Here is a 19,421-nt window from a genome sequence, read left to right as displayed (position 1 = left end):
CAATGCAGTTACTCAGCTACAGCAAAACAGACAAGTCTGACTTATTCTCATCAAAATAACAATCAATAAAGACCCAACTTCAAGATGACTCAGATGTTGGAATTAGCAGACAGATTTTAAATACCCTCCTTCACTATTTGACCAAGAAATAAATGTCTCTTGTATTTGAATCATTGTATTGTTTTGTGTTTATAGCATCACCACAACTAGTACAGAAAATGGTACATTGAAGTAGAGTGCTACCTTAACAGAAATGAAAACAGTGTATAGCAGGCATTATAACTATACTCAGTGACAGAAAGGAAATATGTTCATGTTGAATGAAGAGATAGAAATCTTGGCAGAGAATAGAAACTATGAAAAAGAAACAAATGGCTGGGCGCGGTGGCTCGTGCCTGTAATCCCAGCACTTTGGGAGGCCGAGGCAGGTGGATCATGAGGTCAGGAGATTGAGACCGTCCTGGCTAACACAGTGAAACCTGTCTCTACTAAAAATACAAAAAATTAGCTGGGCGTGGTGGCACACGCCTGTAGTCCCAGCTGCTTGGGAGGCTGAGGCAGGAGAATTGCTTGAACCCGGGAGGCAGAGGTTGCAGTGAGCCAAGATCGCGCCACTGCACTCCAGCCTGGGTGACAGAGTGAGACTGTCCAAAAAAAAAAGAAAAGAAAAAGAAGTGGAAATTCCACACCTGAAAAATACAGTATCTGAAGTAACTTCACTGGATCGGGTATATATAATGTAAAAAAGCAAGGTGCAGAACTGTGTGTATGTGTGTGTAGTGTTCATTGTGTAACGAAGTTAGCATAAACATGACTATTATATGTATTTGCTTATATTTGGAAATAAACCCAAAGGATTTTTTTTTTTACCCAAAGGATTAAAGATACTGATTTACATATATTGTTGAATGTGGAATCTACCATGAAAGAGATGTAAAACTAGAATCAACAAGCATATGCTTTAGAACATGTAGTTGAGAGAGGTATCTGGGCAAAGTGCCTCTTGGGATGTCTGCTGAGTCCAATTCTCAGTATTTAAACTGCTGGACACAGATCTAGCTATTCCATAGCCTAGTTGTATCAGATGTAAGGATTGTGCATCATGAAATGAACATCCTGTGTTCTGAGAAGCTCAGATAACCTCATAAGTCTTCTCTTTCTTTGTGTGTCGTATTTTCTAGGACCTCATAGTTGACCAGACGATAGAGAAAGTTTCTTTCTGTGCCCCAGACAGGAACTTTGATAGAGCCTTTTCTTACATATGTCGTGATGGCACCACTCGTCGCTGGATCTGTCACTGCTTCATGGCTGTCAAGGACACAGTGAGTCCAACAAATATGTATTTCATGATGAGTATTCTCAGTTAGCTGGGCTCTTTCTGGGTTTGCTCAGCCAAGCGGTTTCTACTACATTTTTAACAAGTACTTGGAAGTGCCTAAACTAGCCTACTTTCAGCTCCTTTTATTCAAATAGTTCACACTCTTGGTGTAACCCCAGGAGTTGCAACTCACTGAACAAAATGATTGGCTGAAACCAAAGATGATTAAAGGAAGGTAAAAATGGTCTGATGATAGTGGTTGCTAAACTTTATTTGAAACTTTTAATTATTGGAAGTATTTTCAGGGTTCTTAAATGTATTTGTTTGCTAACATATATGAGTATGGTATTAAAAATGTATTTGCAAAGAGACTACCACAAATGAAAGAAGTTGGCTGGGCCTGATGGCTCACCCCTATAATCCCAGCACTTTGGCCAGGGCGGGAGGATCACTTGAGACCACAAGTTGGAAACCAACCTGGGTTACATGGCAAGACCTCATCTTTACAAAGTTAAAGAAAAAATTAGCCAGGCATGGTGGCACATGCATGTAGTCCTAGCTACATTCTACATGCCTTGGGAGGCTGAGGTGAGCAGAACACTTGAGTGTAGGTGTTGGAGGCTACAGTGAGTCATCGTGCCATTACAGTCCAGCCTGGGTGACAGAGTGAGACCTTGTCTCTAAAAACAAAACAAAACAAAAAAACAAAACTGAGTTGGAGTATACTTTCAACTATTATAAAAACAGAAATACCGGCCAGGCACGGTGGTTCACACCTGTAATCCCAGCACTTTAGGAGGCCGAGGCAGGCGGATCACGAGGTCAGGAGTTCAAGACCAGCCTGGCCAATATGGTGAAACCCCGTCTCTACTAAAAATACAAAAAAATTAGCTGGGCATGGTGGTGCATGCCTGTAGTCCCAGCTACTCGGGAGGCTGAGGCAGAAGAATCGCTTGAACCCGGGAGGTGGAGGTTGCAGTGAGCTGAGATTTGTGCCGCTGACTCCATCCTGGGTGACAGAGCAAGACTCCGTCCAAAAAAAAAGAAAAAAGAAATACTGGCCGGGCATGGTGGCTCACACCTGTAATCCTAGCACTTTGGGAGGCCGAGGTGGGCAGATCACCTGAGGTCAAGAGTTCAAGACCAGTCTGGCCAACATGGTGAAACCCTGTCTCTACTAAAAATGCAAAAGTTAGCCAGGTGTGGTGGCGCATGCCTGTGATCCCAGCTACTTGGGAGACTGACTCAGGAGAATCGCTTGAACTCGGAGGCAGAGGTTGCAGTGAGCCAAGATTGCACCACTGCACTCCAGCCTGGACGACAGTAAGACTCCATCTCAAAAATAAAACAAAAATAGGCCAGGCACGGTGGCTCACGCCTGTAATCCTAGCACTTTGGGAGGTTGAGGTGGGCAGATCACTTGAGGTCAGGAGTTCAAGACCAGCCTGGCCAACATGATGAAACCCTGTCTCTACTAAAAATACAAAAATTAGCCGGCTGTGGTGGCTGGTGCTTGTAATCCCAGTTATTCAGGAGGCTGAGGCACGAGAATCGCTTGAACCCAGGAGGCAGAGGTTGCAGTGAGTCAAGATTGCACCACTGCACTGCAGCCTGGGTGACAAAGCAAGACTCCATCTCAAAAAAAAAAAAACAAAAAACAAAAAACTAAACAGAAATACTAAGTTACGGTAGAATGAACAACGCTAGAAATTGTTGCATGATAGAAGTTTTGTTTTAAAATAGAGAATAATTTCATTCTTTCTGTAAATTACCCAGAATTTTAACATGAAAGACAAGTCTCTTTTAAATGACAATGATTTTACTATAAGTTGAGCATTTCAAATCTGAAAATCTGAAATGCTCCAAAATTCTAAACTTTTTGAGCACCGACATGACACTCAACAGAAATACTCATTGGAGCATTTTGGATTTTGGCTTTTCAGATTTGGGATGTCAACTTGTTAAGTATAATGCAAATATTCCAAATCTGAAAAAAATCTAAAATCAGAAACACTTCTGGTCCCAAGCATTTCAGAAAAGAGATACTCAAACTGTATGTACAGCAAGTGTCGAGACAGAATAGGCAGTATAGCCATTCATGAAGGTTACAGGTCAGTAAAGCTCTTGCCAAAGTTTAATCTGGAAGATAAGTAGTGGCCATGCTCTAAAAATTGACCAAAATTGTTTAAAGATCTTTGAGACATTGGTGTAAACAAATGCTAAGAGCTCAGGCTCTGAGTCAGATATGGGTTTCAGTTCTGATTCTGGTTCTTACTAGCTGTGGGATTTGGGGCAAGTTACTTAACATTCTCTGTCTTGGTATACACTTTTATAAATGGAGAAAGTGGTTGTGAATACTAAATTGGATAATGATTATAAGCACACTTAGCATAGGGTCTGGCCCACTTTACTCCAAAAATTTTAGCGAATATTGTGTAAGCTGTTCTTCATTGGTTTGACACAGGTGCTTTGAAATGAGTTGAAGTAACAAAACTATGCTTTTGTCCTCTGTTTCTCAGACCCTAAGTAAACCACAAACTTGGTATATTTTGCTATCACTACACTTTAAAAATCTGGAGTTCAAGAGTTTCCAGATACTAATTTAAAAACCATTTTGTTGTCAAATCGTGGCCCGGCAGGCTGTTTGAATCCCCTAGGCCAATAGTTCTACTGTATCAAAATCACCTGGAGGACTTGTTTTAAAACATAGATTGCTGGGCCCCATCTCCAGCGTTTTTCATTCAGCGAGTTTGGGGTTGGTACTTAAGAATTTGCACTTAAAAGTTCCCAGATGATGCCGTTGGTTGGGGATGAGGTCACTCTTCAACAACTTCTGCCCTAGGCCTAGGAGAAAGAATAAGCAAGCTTCCTTGACCTGTAGCTCTGTCCTTATAATAGAGCTGCGTTCAAATGCAAACACATTCTAAGAATCTTTCAGTACTCCTGTTTCATGCTTTAACATCTGGCCTAATATCGTCCTACTGGGAAGTTAGATGGAAACTCATGTGGATTCATAGAGTAATTCTATCAGTCTTTAAATAAGTAGTCAAAAGTTTTTTTAAAAAGTTTAAAAATTTTTAACAAGTAAAAAGTAGTCAAAGGTAGTAAAATCTTAGCGACATAAAGCATTTTAAACCTTACCTGTCCTTATGATAACTAATACTGTCATGCAAAATCCAGTGAAACGACTTGTTCAGAGCCATGTGTAGGAGCAGCTGCCTACGTGGTGTGATTTTGAGAACACCACAAAAGACTTCCTGTTCCCAAATATCTCTTCTCACTGTGAATGATGCCAACAATTATTGTACCATCTCTAGCTTTTTTATTCCACAATTAGCAAAATGGTCTAAAATAACCCTGCTAACCCTGCTAAAAATCATCCATTGAATTTATTAAATTGACTCTGGGTAATCCAGTGTATCTATATAAAGCAGTGTTTTGTTTATATACGTCCTCCACTCCTCCCATACACAAATCAGTTTTATCTGCTTAATTCTTTTATAAGTAGACAGTGTGGATGAAAACATGCTTTCACTTTTGCCTGTGTTTGGTTGGGAGGTAGAGTTGGGAATTAGAGCTAGAGGAAGATAGGAAGGGTATGGGGGAAAACCTAAAAGCACTGAGGGCCATAAATGAGGAGGGTTGCTTAGAGGGGGGATTCAGAAAGGGGAGACAGCAAAGCTTTTGTCTCATTGTTAGTTTTGTTTGTTTGTTTGTTTTTTGAGACAGGGTCTCATTATGTCACCCAGGCTGGAGTGCAGTGGCACAATTACAGCTTACTGTAGGCTTAAGTGATCCTCCCACCTCCCAAGTAGGACCACAGACACACACCACCACCACACTCAACTAATTTTTTCTTTTTCTTTTTTCTTTTTTTTTAATTATTATTTTTTTTGAGACGGAGTTTTGCTCTTGTTGCCCAGGCTGGAGTGCAATGGCACGATCGTGGCTCACTGCAGCCTCCACCTCCTGGGTTCAAGTGATTCTCCTGCCTCAGCCTCCTGAGTAGCTGGGATTACAGGCATGCGCCATCATGCCTGGCTAATTTTGTATTTTTAGTAGAGACAGGGTTTCTCCATGTTGGTCAGGCTGGTCTCGAACTCCTGACCTCAGGTGATCCGCCCACCTCAGCTTCCCAAAGTGCTGGGATTATAGGCATAAGCCACTGCGCCCGGCCTTTATTTTGATTTTTATTTATTTTTTTGAGACGGAGTTTTGCTCTTGTTGCCCAGGCTGGAGTGCAATGGCGCCATCTCAGCTCACAGCAACCTCTACTTCCCGACTTCAAGCAATTCTCCTGTCTCAGCCTCTCAAGTAGCTGGGATTACAGGCACCTGCCACCACATCCAGCTAATTTTTGTATTTTTAGTAGAGACGGGGTTTCGCCATGTTGGGCAGGCTGGTCTCGAGCTCCTGACCTCATGATCCACCCATCTCAGCCTCCCAAAGTGCTGGGATTACAGGTGTGAGCCATCGCACCTGGCCTAATTTTTTTTATTATTTTGGTAGAGACAGAGTCTCACTGTGTTATCCAGGCTGGTCTCAAACTCCTGGGCTCAAGCGATCTGCCCATCTCAGCCTTCCAAAGTGCTGAGATTACAGATGTGAGCCACCATGCCCAGCCTCATTCCTTTTTAATCACTGGAATTATATTTGTTTATCAGAAGTTTTAAGTTTGCACCTTTTTTTCCTAGACATATTAACAGTGCATTAAGCTCCTGAAATTTGCCTTGCCTTTCCAGTAGTTTCTTAGAAGTGGCTGGTAAATATTCCCACTGCTTCCCCAAAGGGCAACTAGAAGCTTGCATGTCAAGGCTTGAAACCTTGCATAGAGTCTTCTACGCTGTTGGCCAGGGCTGACATGACAGAGCCTAAGTGATAAAGAGTTCTCCATGGCTGCTTGCAAAAGCACAGGTTGCTGGTTATCACTTTACCCCAAGGCTTGTAACAGTGAATTGAACCATCATAAGCACTACCTTAGAAAATTTATTCATTTAAATTAATATGGCATACTAATCTATTAAAACAATTTTAAGCTGGAATTTGCAACATCTTGCTTTCATAAAAACAGACATTTGGGCCGAGTGTGGTGGCTCATGCCTGTAATCCCAGCACTTTGGGAGGCTGAATTGGGTAGACCACTTGAGGCCAGGAGTTGGAGACCAGCCTGCCCAACATAGCAAAACCCCATCTCTACTAAAAATACAAAAATTAGCCAGGTGTGGTGGTGCGTGATTGTAGTCCCAGCTACTCAGGAGGCTGAGGCAATAGAAGTATTTGAGCCCGGAGGCAGAGGTTGCAGTGAGCAGAGACTGCGCCACTGCACTCCAGCCTGGGTAACAGTAAGACTCTGTCTCAAAAACAAAACAAAAAAAAGGACTTATTTGTATGTAATTGTTAGTAATGTAATTCTGAAAAGCTTTTAAAATCTGCTCTTACAGGGTGAAAGGTTGAGCCATGCAGTAGGCTGTGCTTTTGCAGCCTGTTTAGAGCGCAAGCAGAAGCGGGAGAAGGAATGTGGAGTGACTGCTACTTTTGATGCTAGTCGGACCACTTTTACAAGAGAAGGATCATTCCGTGTCACAACAGCCACTGAACAAGCAGAAAGAGAGGAGATCATGAAACAAATCCAAGATGCCAAGAAAGGTACAATCTGTTCTACAGTGTGTATTTATGGAATGCAGTTTTTCCCAACAAGGTATTATTTTGAAGCTACCAGGGGTAAATTTTCTAATAATCAAAGAGAACCCTTAGCAATATAAAACCTTATAACAAAGTTGAAAATCTTAAAAACCGCTTCCTTTAGAGTGGCTAGTTTAATGGCTTCAAAAATATTTACTCCATTTTAGTAAGCTCTCTGAGGAATCAGAGTGCAGTTGAAGAAGCTGCAGAGACATCTCTTACCCCCTTCCTCCCATCCTGAAATACCTTTTTAATTCTGATGCATCTGATCTCTATGAGAAGCAAATGAATCAAGTACCTGCATCTTAAAGGAAGCAGCAGAGGTCCCAGGGCTTAAGGCTGCAAAGCATCCACGGACTATGATGCTAGCAGAGAGATTTAACAGTAATACTGTTTATATGATATTATTGCTGTTTTTTAGTGCTTTCTAGTCACAAAAGTCTATAGATTTTGAGAGGTAAGCCTATAACTCTTTTTTCTATAGCCCTGTTAATTTAATTTAGTGTGTGATTTTATAGAGTGTGAGTTTTATTTAGGTACACATGGCATCACAGCAGAAATGCCTGTACAAACATTCAAGTTAGTCGGCAGTCTATAAATGTGAGTTGGGTATATTTTAGAACTAAATGACAGGGCTTGAAAATACTTTTGAATTCTTGTATATAAGTAGGGTTAAAACCAACAAGACAAGCACAAACAATTCAAGTTAACTAATAGACATTAATATAATTTTGAGGCCAGGTATAGTGGCTCACAGCTGTAATCTCAATACTTTAGGAGGCTGAGGAGGAAACATCACTTGAGGCCAGGAGTTTGTGACCAGACTGTGCAACATAGACTCTATCCCTAAAAAAAAAAAAAAAAAAAAAAAAAAAATTTTTGCCATATTTGGTGGTGCACATCCGTAATCCTAGCTGCTTGGGAGGCTGAGACCAGAGGATTGCTGGAGCCCAGGAGTACAAGGTTACAGTGAGCTGTGATCATGCCACTGCACTCCTCCAGCCTGGGTAACAGCAAAACCCTGTCTCTTAAAAACAAACAAATATATATATATGATAATTTTTTTTACTATAACCTTTTAGTTCTAAACTAGTCATTTTTTTTGTTGTTGTTTTGGTTTGATTTCGGTTTTTTTTTTTTTTTGAGACAGAGTGTAGTTCTGTTGCCCAGGCCGAAATGTAGTGGCACAGTCTCCGCTGACTGCCGCCTTCACCTCCTGGGCTCAAGCGATTCTCCTGCCTCAGCCTCCTGAGTAGCTGGGATTATAGGTGAATGCAACCACACCCAGCTAATGTTTGTATTTTTAGTAGAGATGGACTTTTGCCATGTTGGCCAGGCTGGTCTCGAACTCCTGACCTCAGGTGATCTGCCTGCCTTGGCCTCCCAAAGTGCTGGAATTACAGGTGTGAGCCACCGCACCTGACCTTAAACCAGCCCTTTTGGTTAGCATCATTGACTAATACTGACCCAAACAGCTCTAATTCTTAAGCCCCCTCCAAAAAAAAAAGCATACATATTTTTATTTGAAATGAAATTATTGATAGTGATTTTTTTTCATTTCTTGTAAATATTTGCACCAGGAAGCCAAAGGGGGGAAAAATCATGCTATCTGTACTAGAAAATTTAACCTGTATTACTGTTATCTAATATGCTTTAGTGATCTTCAGACTATTCACTAATTAAGCATGTTCTTTAATACCACCAAATAATATTCATTGTTATGCACAACAACTGCAAAGAGATTGAGTCCCAAGATCTACAAAGGATTGTGAGAGTTGGTTGAGATTTGTCACAATCAGAATGGGACTCAGCTGGTACCCACAGTCTTAAATTTACTCAAATTTAATCCAGTTCAAAATTTTACTACTGCATGCTTTTATTCAAATGAACCACAAATGCATGATTTAAAGACTGCTTTAGGTCGGGCGTGGTGGCTCATGCCTGTAATCCCAGCACGTTGAGAGGCGGAGGCAGGTGGATCACCTGAGGTCAGGAGTTCATGACCAGCCTGGCCAACAATGGTAAAACCTCGTGTGTATTAAAAATACCAAATGAGTTGGGCGTGGTGGTGTGCACCTGTAATCCCAGCTACTTGGGAGTCTGAGGCAGGAGAATCACTTGAACCTGGGAGGTGGAGGTTGCAGTGAGCCGAGATTGTGCCATTGCACTCCAGCCTGGACAAAAAGAGCGAAACTCCATCTCAAACAATAAATAAATAAATAAATAAATAAAGACTGTTATATATGACATTCTTTGACACCTAATCAAAGATATATGGTTAAGCTTATGCTTATTTAGACCTTTCTAATGCTACAGTTCCCAAAGTTCTCCTCCCCTAACACACAAGCATTGAAAATCATGAATCATTCTTTAAAAGACCACATATTAGGAATTCATAGGAACTGAGTTTTTAAGATCTTTTTCACAGTCTTAATTTATAAATCACTGAATGAGAATAAAAGATCTAACATTTCTGTCTTAGTAGATATGCTTTGTGACATATAGTACGTTACTAAGCCTTTTATCTGTCTGAAAAATGGATCCGAACCCTGCTTCTAACTTATGTTTTAAGAGACATTGGGAAGGAAATGGGTAAAAGGACCTAGAGGGCTTTCGAATTTGTCAGCTCTGTAAACGCAAATTATTTGAAGACATTGCTAAGGTCTTCATTCTCTTTATTTTCTTGAGCTGAAACAGATAAGATAGTCGTTGGTTCATCAGTTGCCCCTGGCAACACTGCCCCATCCCCATCCTCTCCCACCTCTCCTACTTCTGATGCCACGACCTCTCTGGAGATGAACAATCCTCATGCCATCCCACGCCGGCATGCTCCAATTGAACAGCTTGCTCGCCAAGGCTCTTTCCGAGGTTTTCCTGCTCTTAGCCAGAAGATGTCACCCTTTAAACGCCAACTATCCCTACGCATCAATGAGTTGCCTTCCACTATGCAGAGGAAGACTGATTTCCCCATTAAAAATGCAGGTAATGTAGCATCTACCTGACTCACTGGGTACTCGAGCACTGAAGCATTCTCATCACTTCCCATGAAGACACTAATCCCATTAAACTAGGCATTCCTCTTTCCCTGAGGTTCGTTGATAGTTGTATCTTTTGTCATTTCCCATAGTGGGAAAACTAAGGTCCATGGAGGGGGATGTGAATCCATAATTTCTCTTCAACAAACAGGCAGCAGAGCCATTGTGGAATTTCTAGCCTAAGCCATAAGATTTGTGGTTTGTCCCGATGTAAGTGCATTCACTGCCTTTCAGCCAACCTGCTTCCAAACATCAAGGGTCTCAAGTTTCTATTCTTATTCTGCCATTTGGGACCCAGCAGGGAATTAATTAAAGAGGCCTTAGAAACACATAGCATTACCAGCAGAAGAAATGGATATGTGCTCATTGTCCTTCTGGCTGGTTGGCTCCATAAGGAGGAAACTCTAGACAGGTCTTTCGTGTACATCTAAGATCTGTTGTTCATCACAGACAGTGGACTTGTTCACAAGTATTCATTACCTTTCAGAACCGTCTCACAGGCCTTTGTGTGGCCTCTGTACAGCTATGCCAACCTCTATAGGTCTATCCTCGTCATAAAATCTGTAGCTAAAGTATTAGATCTGGTCAGTGCTTTTGTTGGGCTCTATTTTACTTCCCTCTGAGACATGTCAAGCCATTGCTATAACAAAATATGAGGAAACCGTCTCAATAGGCCATTCCTACTGATGGTATAAAAGTACAGAGAGTTAAGTTCATCTGACAGATGAAACTAGGCCTAAAGAATAGTTGGACTAGATGATTACAGAGGGTCTTTTCAGTTCTCAGCTGAGGTACCTCATTTCAGTTCAGTCTCCTTCTAGGGCAGACAGGGAATAAAAACTATTATTCTGTTTACAGATGAGCAAACAGAGCTTTAGCACACATAATTAGCTTCCTCAGTGATACAGAAGTATCCTAGAGTCAGTATTAAGAATAAAGGCCCTAGCATCCTACACCTCTGCTCACTTTTTCATGTTATCATAGATCATATGCTTAGTACTGGAGACTTTGGAGAAAAATGAGATTGATGACATTGTCATAGTTTGTTACAGAGAAAAGCACTAAGCATCCACTAGTGCCCAGACTTGAACCCATTTTCCTGACAGAATTACTAAAGGCTCCAGAACCTAATTCAGATCACAGTCTTGAGAACACGTTGGAAGGCATACAGGTTGCAGATGTCTTCTATAAAGATCTGGCTAGCTGAACATCTTGGCACAAAAAGGACAGATTCCCAACAGTGTTATAAGAAGAAGAAATGAAGAAATTTGGGGATTTGTAAGGGAGGAAGATGTGCCTTAGTACATTAATTGTTGACATTTTATACTTTCCCATCTGAAAAGCCAATGAAATTGTGGCCAGCAAATTTTTTGAAACTGGTTTTGTAGCCCCGCCATACAGTTAATTGAGCCTTTTCTTAAATAAACAGGAGATACAGTATAAAATGCCAGCTTGCATCATACTGTCAAATTTCAGGATTATTCCATTTTTCTGTCTGGAGCCATTTTCTGTTTGCCTTGCAGTGCCAGAGGTAGAAGGGGAGGCAGAGAGCATCAGCTCCCTGTGCTCACAGATCACCAGTGCCTTCAGCACACCTGAGGACCCCTTCTCATCTGCTCCGATGACCAAACCAGTGACAGTGGTGGCACCACAATCTCCTACCTTCCAAGGTTGGTGCCCTCTGACCTGCTCAGCTGTTCTCTTTACAACCAGTACTTTTAGTACACAGCTCACTAACTGTAAGTTGGCATCCTGAGCTTCCCAAGGCCTGGTCAGACCCATTAATTTCTCTATTTGATGTCTTAGATTCATTGATTTCTCTATTCGACGATGTCTTTGTGCCCTTCCTGTTTTCTAAGATGTCTGTGTTTGTCATTCTGCATGTGCCCATCTTTCACCCCATTCTATAAGCAATTTCTGTAGTCCCAACCTACTGCCTTATTTCCCACTTGACTGTTAAGGATCAGCATACCCATCCAGTTTCCCAAAAGCAGTAGTCATAGAATTGGTTCAAAGGTTATGCTTTCTTTAGTGTAGTGGTTCTCAACCGGGGCAAAGTTTGTCTTTCACTGTCTGGAGACATTTTGGGGCTTTACAAGTTGGGGGTTGGGGGTGTTACTGGCATGTGGTTAGATGCCAAGAATGCCACTAAACATCTTTCAGTGTAGACGACAGCACCCACAACAAAGGATTATCCAGCCCAAAATGTCAGTGGTGCCAACGTTGAGAAGCCCTGGACTCACCTAGTCTCTGCCCTGTCAAAGAGGCTAATAAAGAAAAAGGCACTCCTTTGAGCTCTTTAGTTCATCTTCTATAACAAGTGTCTTAAAATTTGCCTTTGTGGCATTGAAGAGTTAAAAGTTGTTTTCAGAGATACTGACTAAATAGTGGATATTGACTCGGAGGTCAGCAAAGAATTTATGTAACTTAAGTTACAGACTTGTAGAATTTGAGCTGCTATAATTGCTGTTTCTCCGTTTCTTTTGAAAGAGAGCTCGGCGGAAGTTTTACTCCAGAGATAGTGCCCTGCTTCTACTGGAAGAACTACACACTTTTTCTCCAAGGGTCTTTTTCTTTTTCTTTTTAATAAACCTTCATAGTCATGTGTACCAAATGACTTTTCATGTCATCTAACAAACATTTATAATACCGGTAATAATAGGCACAATTTATTGAGCACTTACACATTGCTTGCCACATTGTGGTAGGTATTCATGCATTATTTCATTTAATCCCCACAACAACCCTGTGAGGTAGGTGTTACAGATGAAAAAAAAAAAAAAAAGAGGCTCAGAGAGGATAAGTAAATTGCCCAAATCTTACAGACAGGATTTAAACTCAGGTCCTCCTGAATATAGTACCCGTTGCATTCTGCTGATTCTGCCAGCCTACAAGGCACTAAGTGTGCAAAATTGAATATTTCAGTTTCCTTTCCCTGCCTTTAGAGGGCTCCCAGTTTCTAGGTGAAAAAAAAAATTTTTTTGCCACCAAAAAAGCAAAGGCAGTCTTTTAGACAAACTCTAGGTAAACAGTACCAACACCGGCTGGGTGCAGTGGCTCACATCTGTAATCCCAACAGGGAGGCTGAGGCAGGCGGATCACCAGAGGTCAGGAGTTCGAGACCAGCCTAGCCAACATGGTGAAACCTCGTCTCTACTAAAAATACAAAAGTTAGCCGGGCATGGTGGCAGGCACCTGTAATCTCAGCTACTCGGGAGGCTGAGGCAGGAGAATTGCTTGAACCTGGGAGCCGGAGGTTGCAGTGAGCCGAGATCACACCATTGCACTCCAGCCTGGGTGACAAGAGCGAGACCCCATCTCAAAAAAAAAAAAAAAAAAAAATAGTACCAACACCATAGGCATGGCTGTCCAGTCCTAAAAAGGATATAATTATATTGTAGGTCAGGGGAAGGTGCTTGTCTACACCAAACTGAATGTTATTGAGAGCTGGGCTAAGGAGAAGAAACTATAATATAGGTATCTGGAGTAAAAGGAACAAGGGTTAGCAGATTTTAATAAGGGGAGATGAGGAAAGAATAGTAGGTATTTTGTGATATTGTAAACATCATAGAGGGGGGAAAAATCTTTGTTAAAAAAAAAAATGTTCTGTGAGTTACCAGGAGAGTTAAAAAAAAAAAAACAGAAAACCTTCAAAAAACGTTGAAATTAATTGTGTAGCAAATTACAAATTTATCAAGCAAATGAAAACATACCAACTTCGATTTCTCATCTGTAATAGGGGGATAATACCAGACTCGTAGGGTTTTTGAGAGAATTAAATGAAATGATGCATGTAAAATATTAGCTTAATGACTAGCACATAATAACGAATCATATATACATTTTAACTTTTGAGGAGGAAACAAAGAGTAATTTTTTTTTTTTTTTTTTTTGAGATGGAGTCTTCCTCTGTTGCCCAGGCTGGAGTGCAGTGGTGTGATCTAGGCTCATTGCAACCTCCACCTCCCGGGTTCAAGTGATTCTCCTGCCTCAGCCTCCCTAGTAGCTAGGCTTACAAGTGCACACTGCCACACCCAGCTAATTTTTGTATTTTTAGTAGAGATGGGGTTTCGCCACGTTGGCCAGGCTGGTCTCGAACTCCTGACCTCAGGTGATCCACCCACCTTGGCCTCCCAAAGTGCTGGGATTACAGGCATGAGCCACCGCGCCTCGCCTATTTTTAACCAGTATTATTGTTAACATAATTTGACCTTTTGGAAAAGTGAAGAAGAGGGAAATGCTATACGTACTTCATTATGCCAAAGACTAAGCTATATCTAGAATAGTTAGATATTTTTTGCTGCTCCTAAGATGCAGCAGCTCTGTTCACCTTAATTTGAAATCATTTTCGTAGGTTTCATTTCCCCACTCCCCATGCACATATTTTCATAGAACAGTTATTTGACTTTATCTATACAACCATTTAAAAATTACAACCTATGATTCCTTCTTTGCCTAATGGTATGTACATCCAATGCAAGATATCATGGTTTTCCCAAACATCAACTCTTCTCTCTCATCCATTCCACCAGTATTGTACATTCACCTGACTGACACAGCTCCAAGGGGTCACTTGTACACCCTGCATGAATTAACTCCATTGATGTTGTCTGCTCCCATTGTAGCTAATGGCACTGACTCAGCCTTCCATGTGCTTGCTAAGCCAGCCCATACTGCTCTAGCACCCGTAGCAATGCCTGTGCGTGAAACCAACCCTTGGGCCCATGCCCCTGATGCTGCTAACAAGGAAATTGCAGCCACATGTTCGGGTAAGGTGGCCACAGATGGTGTTGAGGATTCTGGGATCAGATAAGTGACCCTGGTTCTAAAACTCAGCCAGTTAGCTGAGTGGGAACTAGGGAGGAATCCTTTCAGGAAAACTATGTTCCCTCCTGGAAATAAGTTGCTTACATAAGAAAGGATGGTGAAGAAGAACAAAAGAGATCAGACTGATAGTCATTAGGACTGTGGAACAGAACCACCCATAGAGCTTTTATAAAATACAGATTCCGGCTGGGCGTGTTGGCACATGCCTGTAATCCCAGCACTTTGGGAGGCTGAGGCGGGTGGATCACGAGGTCAGGAGATGGAGACCATCCTGGCCAACATGGTGAAATCATCTCTACTAAAAATACAAAAATTAGCCAGGCACGGTGGCATGCGCATATAGTCCCAGCTACTCAGGAGGCCGAGGCAGGAGAATCGCTTGAACCTGGGAGACGGAGGTTGCCGTGAGCCAAGATTGCGCCACTGCACTCCAGCCTGGGCAACAGAGCAATACTCTGTCTCAAAAAAAAAAAAAAAAAAGATTCCAGGGCCCCACCTCAGAGAATCCATCACCGGATTTGGTGATGTGCAGACATGCCTGTAGAAAGAGGGGGCCCTGCCTCCTACAATAGGAGGCCTACAAAAAGTGCTACAAAAAGCACTTCATTTTTGCTTTTTTGTACTTTCTAGTTTTGTATAAAAAAAATCTATTAATTACAAAACCAAAAAGTTTTTTTTTTTTTTTTTTGTGGAGGCGGAGTATTGTTCTGTCACCCAGGCTGGAATGCAGTGGCATGATCTTGGCTCACTGCAACCTCCGTCTCTCAGGTTCAAGCAACTCTCCTGCCTCAGCCTCCCGAGTAGCTGGGACTACAGGTGCATGCCACCATGCCCAACCAATTTTTGTATTTTTAGTAGAAATGGGGTTTCACCATGTTGGCCAGGCTGTTTTCGAACTCCTGACCTCGTGATCCACCCGCCTTGGCCTCCAAAAGTGCCGGGATTACAGGTGTGAGCCACCACACCCGGCCTCAAAAGGTTTTAACATAGTAATAAAGGCAGTTCACCAAAAAGACAACATATTTCTGGAAGCCAGGCAGAGGCCAGCAAGATATGGCCAGGTCACTGGTTATTTTCTTTTTGCTCTGTTAGAGCAGAAGATGAATTGCCTTGGGCCCTTTAGGGGATGTGCAAGCTAGGTGTTTTTTTTTGTTTTGTTTTTTTTTTTTTGAGACGGAGTCTCGCTGTGTCACCAGGCTGGAGTATCTTGGCTCACTGCACCCTCTGCCTCTCAGGTTCAAGCAACTCTCTTGCCTCAGCCTCCTGAGTAGCTGGGATTACAGATGAATACCACCATGCCCAGCTAATTTTTGTATTTTTAGTAGAGACGGCGTTTCACCATGTTGGCCAGGATAGTCTCGATCTCTTGACCTCAGGTGATCTGCCCACCTCGGCCTCCCAAAGTGCTGGGATTACAGGCATAAGCCACTGCACGTGGCCTTTTTTTTAAGACAGAGTTCTCACTGTGTTGCCCAGGCCAGAGTGCGGTGGCACAGTCATAGCTCACTGCAGCCTCCAGCTCTTGGGCTCAAGTAGTCCTCCTGCCTCAGCCTCACAAGTAGCTGGGATTACAGGTGTGAGCTACCACGACCAGCTAGTTTCTGTATTGTGGATGAGCCATAGCAACAGCAAGGGGTTTCTGACATCAGTCAGCTGCCTTGGTTTAATGCATTTGAGCCATATCTAGACAGTGCTTCAGTGTGGCTGACACAGCAGCATGGTCTTGACAAGTTTTCTTCATCCTACCACAAAATCCCAGTTGGTAATAGAGACTTTCCTCCTACCTATCAAAACCACAAAATGTCCCATTAAGGGGGACATGTTGTACATGTTAGGATCATTCAAATAACCAAGATTATAAGGTGAGGAAAGATGCCCCTAACTGATTCTTTTGTCTCTCATCTTGTTGGTTCCAGGGACCGAGTGGGGTCAATCTTCTGGTGCTGCCTCTCCAGGTCTCTTCCAGGCTGGTCATAGACGTACTCCCTCTGAGGCCGACCGATGGTTAGAAGAGGTGTCTAAGAGCGTCCGGGCTCAGCAGCCCCAGGCCTCAGCTGCTCCTCTGCAGCCAGTTCTCCAGCCTCCTCCACCCACTGCCATCTCCCAGCCAGCACCACCTTTCCAAGGGAATGCATTCCTCACCTCTCAGCCTGTGCCAGTGGGTGTGGTCCCAGCCCTGCAACCAGCCTTTGTCCCTGCCCAGTCTTATCCTGTGGCCAATGGAATGCCCTATCCAGCCCCTAATGTGCCTGTGGTGGGCATCACTCCCTCCCAGATGGTGGCCAACGTATTTGGCACTGCAGGCCACCCTCAGGCTGCCCATCCCCATCAGTCACCCAGCCTGGTCAGGCAGCAGACATTCCCTCACTACGAGGCAAGCAGTGCTACCACCAGTCCCTTCTTTAAGCCTCCTGCTCAGCACCTCAACGGTTCTGCAGCTTTCAATGGTGTAGATGATGGCAGGTTGGCCTCAGCAGACAGGCATATAGAGGTTCCTACAGGCACCTGCCCAGTGGATCCTTTTGAAGCCCAGTGGGCTGCATTAGAAAATAAGTCCAAGCAGCGTACTAATCCCTCCCCTACCAACCCTTTCTCCAGTGACTTACAGAAGACGTTTGAAATTGAACTTTAAGCAATCCTTATGGCTATGTATCTTGTCCATACCAGACAGGGAGCAGCGGGTAGCGGTCAAAACAGACTTTGTCTCCTGATTAGTACTCTTTTCACTAATCCCAAAGGTCCCAAGGAACAAGTCCAGGCCCAGAGTACTGTGAGGGGTGATTTTGAAAGACGTGGGAAAAAGCATTCCTAGAGAAAAGCTGCCTTGCAATTAGGCTAAAGAAGTCAAGGAAATGTTGCTTTCTGTACTCCCTCTTCCCTCACCCCCTTACAAATCTCTGGCAACAGAGAGGCAAAGTATCTGAACAAGAATCTATATTCAAAGCACATTTACTGAAATACAAAACACAACAGGAAGCAAAGCAATCTCCCTTTGTTTTTCAGGCCATTCACCTGCCTCCTGTCAGTAGTGGCCTGTATTAGAGATCAAGAAGAGTGGTTTGTGCTCAGGCTAGGGAACAGAGAGGCACGCTTTGCTGCCAGAATTCCCAGGAGGGCATATCAGCAACTGCCCAGCAGAGCTATATTCTGGGGGAGAAGTTGAGCTTCCATTTTGAGTAACAGAATAAATATTATATATATCAAAAGCCAAAATCTTTATTTTTATGCATTTAGAATATTTTAAATAGTTCTCAGATATTAAGAAGTTGTATGAGTTGTAAGTAATCTTGCCAAAGGTAAAGGGGCTAGTTGTAAGAAATTGTACATAAGATTGATTTATCATTGATGCCTACTGAAATAAAAAGAGGAAAGGCTGGAAGCTGCAGACAGGATCCCTAGCTTGTTTTCTCATTCATTGTAAGTAGCACATTGCAACAACAATCATGCTTATGACCAATACAGTCACTAGGTTGTAGTTTTTTTTAAATAAAGGAAAAGCAGTATTGTCCTGGTTTTAAACCTATGTTGGAATTCTAATGTCATTATTTTAATGGAATCAATCGAAATATGCTCTATAGAGAATATATATCTTTTATATATTGCTGCAGTTTCCTTATGTTAATCCTTTAACACTAAGGTAACATGACATAATCATACCATGGAAGGGAACACAGGTTACCATATTGGTTTGTAATATGGGTCTTGGTGGGTTTTGTTTTATCCTTTAAATTTTGTTCCCATGAGTTTTGTGGGGATGGGGATTCTGGTTTTATTAGCTTTGTGTGTGTCCTCTTCCCCCAAACCCCCTTTTGGTGAGAACATCCCCTTGACAGTTGCAGCCTCTTGACCTCGGATAACAATAAGAGAGCTCATCTCATTTTTACTTTTGAACGTTGGCCTTACAATCAAATGTAAGTTATATATATTTGTACTGATGAAAATTTATAATCTGCTTTAACAAAAATAAATGTTCATGGTAGAAGCTTTTGCCCATGAAGGGCTGTTCTTTCCCCTTTCCTTTATTAGTAAATGAATTTACTTTTCGTTCTTTTGGTCTTACTCTCCCTTCTACTGCTGCTGCAAATCCCTAGTTTAGTGACTAGAAAAATACCCTTAAGATTCATATTTTCATTCATACTTTAATCCTAAGTGTATCTCTAAAGTCAGATTCTTGCTGCTCAAAGTGTGGTCTGTAACAGCAGCATGGACTTCACCTAGGAGCTGGTTAGAAATGCAGAATCTCAGCGGGGTGGGGCAGTGCTTCTCAACCTGGGCTATGCAATAGAATCACCTGAGGATATTTTTTTAAAATCCTAACGCCTGGCCTATATTCCAGACCAATTAAATCAAAATTTTAGTGGGGCAGGGGGACCCCCCCAGGTTGTGTTTTGTTTTGTTTTTTTAAGCTCGCAATATGGTAAAGTTGAGAACCACTGGCCTAGAATGAGTTTTACCTCTAATCTTAGCCCACTATTCTGTGACTGGTTCTATTAGAACTAGTTAGCTGCTAGCTAACCTCAAACTTACCTTCTGATGTGTTTATACCAATAGGCCAAAAT

The 19,421-nt window shown here is 42.3% G+C and overlaps 2 protein-coding genes across 38 annotated transcripts in view; one reads left to right on the top strand and one right to left on the bottom strand.

Moving 5' to 3' along the window:
• The window catches only part of NUMB (NUMB endocytic adaptor protein), a 190,603-nt gene extending 171,759 nt beyond the window's left edge, over positions 1 to 18,844 (top strand). For 11 of the 36 annotated variants that reach the window (XM_004055410.5, XM_019009710.4, XM_004055409.5 and 8 more), the window contains 6 exons: positions 1,182 to 1,322; positions 6,760 to 6,964; positions 9,689 to 9,982; positions 11,559 to 11,705; positions 14,661 to 14,804; positions 16,779 to 18,844. In XM_004055410.5, the coding sequence (XP_004055458.1) occupies positions 1,182 to 1,322; positions 6,760 to 6,964; positions 9,689 to 9,982; positions 11,559 to 11,705; positions 14,661 to 14,804; positions 16,779 to 17,494 (1,647 nt within the window). In that variant the 3' untranslated portion in view covers positions 17,495 to 18,844. The remainder of the gene's footprint in view (positions 1 to 1,181; positions 1,323 to 6,759; positions 6,965 to 9,688; positions 9,983 to 11,558; positions 11,706 to 14,660; positions 14,805 to 16,778) is intronic. The other 25 variants (XM_055360854.2, XM_019009715.4, XM_004055408.5 and 22 more) reach the window with 3 other exon arrangements.
• PAPLN (papilin, proteoglycan like sulfated glycoprotein) overlaps positions 1 to 19,421 on the bottom strand; it is a 112,086-nt gene that overhangs the window by 54,323 nt on the left and 38,342 nt on the right. The window lies entirely within an intron of this gene.

The sequence above is a fragment of the Gorilla gorilla genome, chromosome 15 (genome assembly GCF_029281585.2).
Source record: "Gorilla gorilla gorilla isolate KB3781 chromosome 15, NHGRI_mGorGor1-v2.1_pri, whole genome shotgun sequence".
NCBI lineage: Eukaryota > Metazoa > Chordata > Mammalia > Primates > Hominidae > Gorilla > Gorilla gorilla.
The sequence above is the reverse complement of the archived record's forward strand: the minus strand, read 5'-3'. Positions and strand labels throughout refer to the sequence as shown.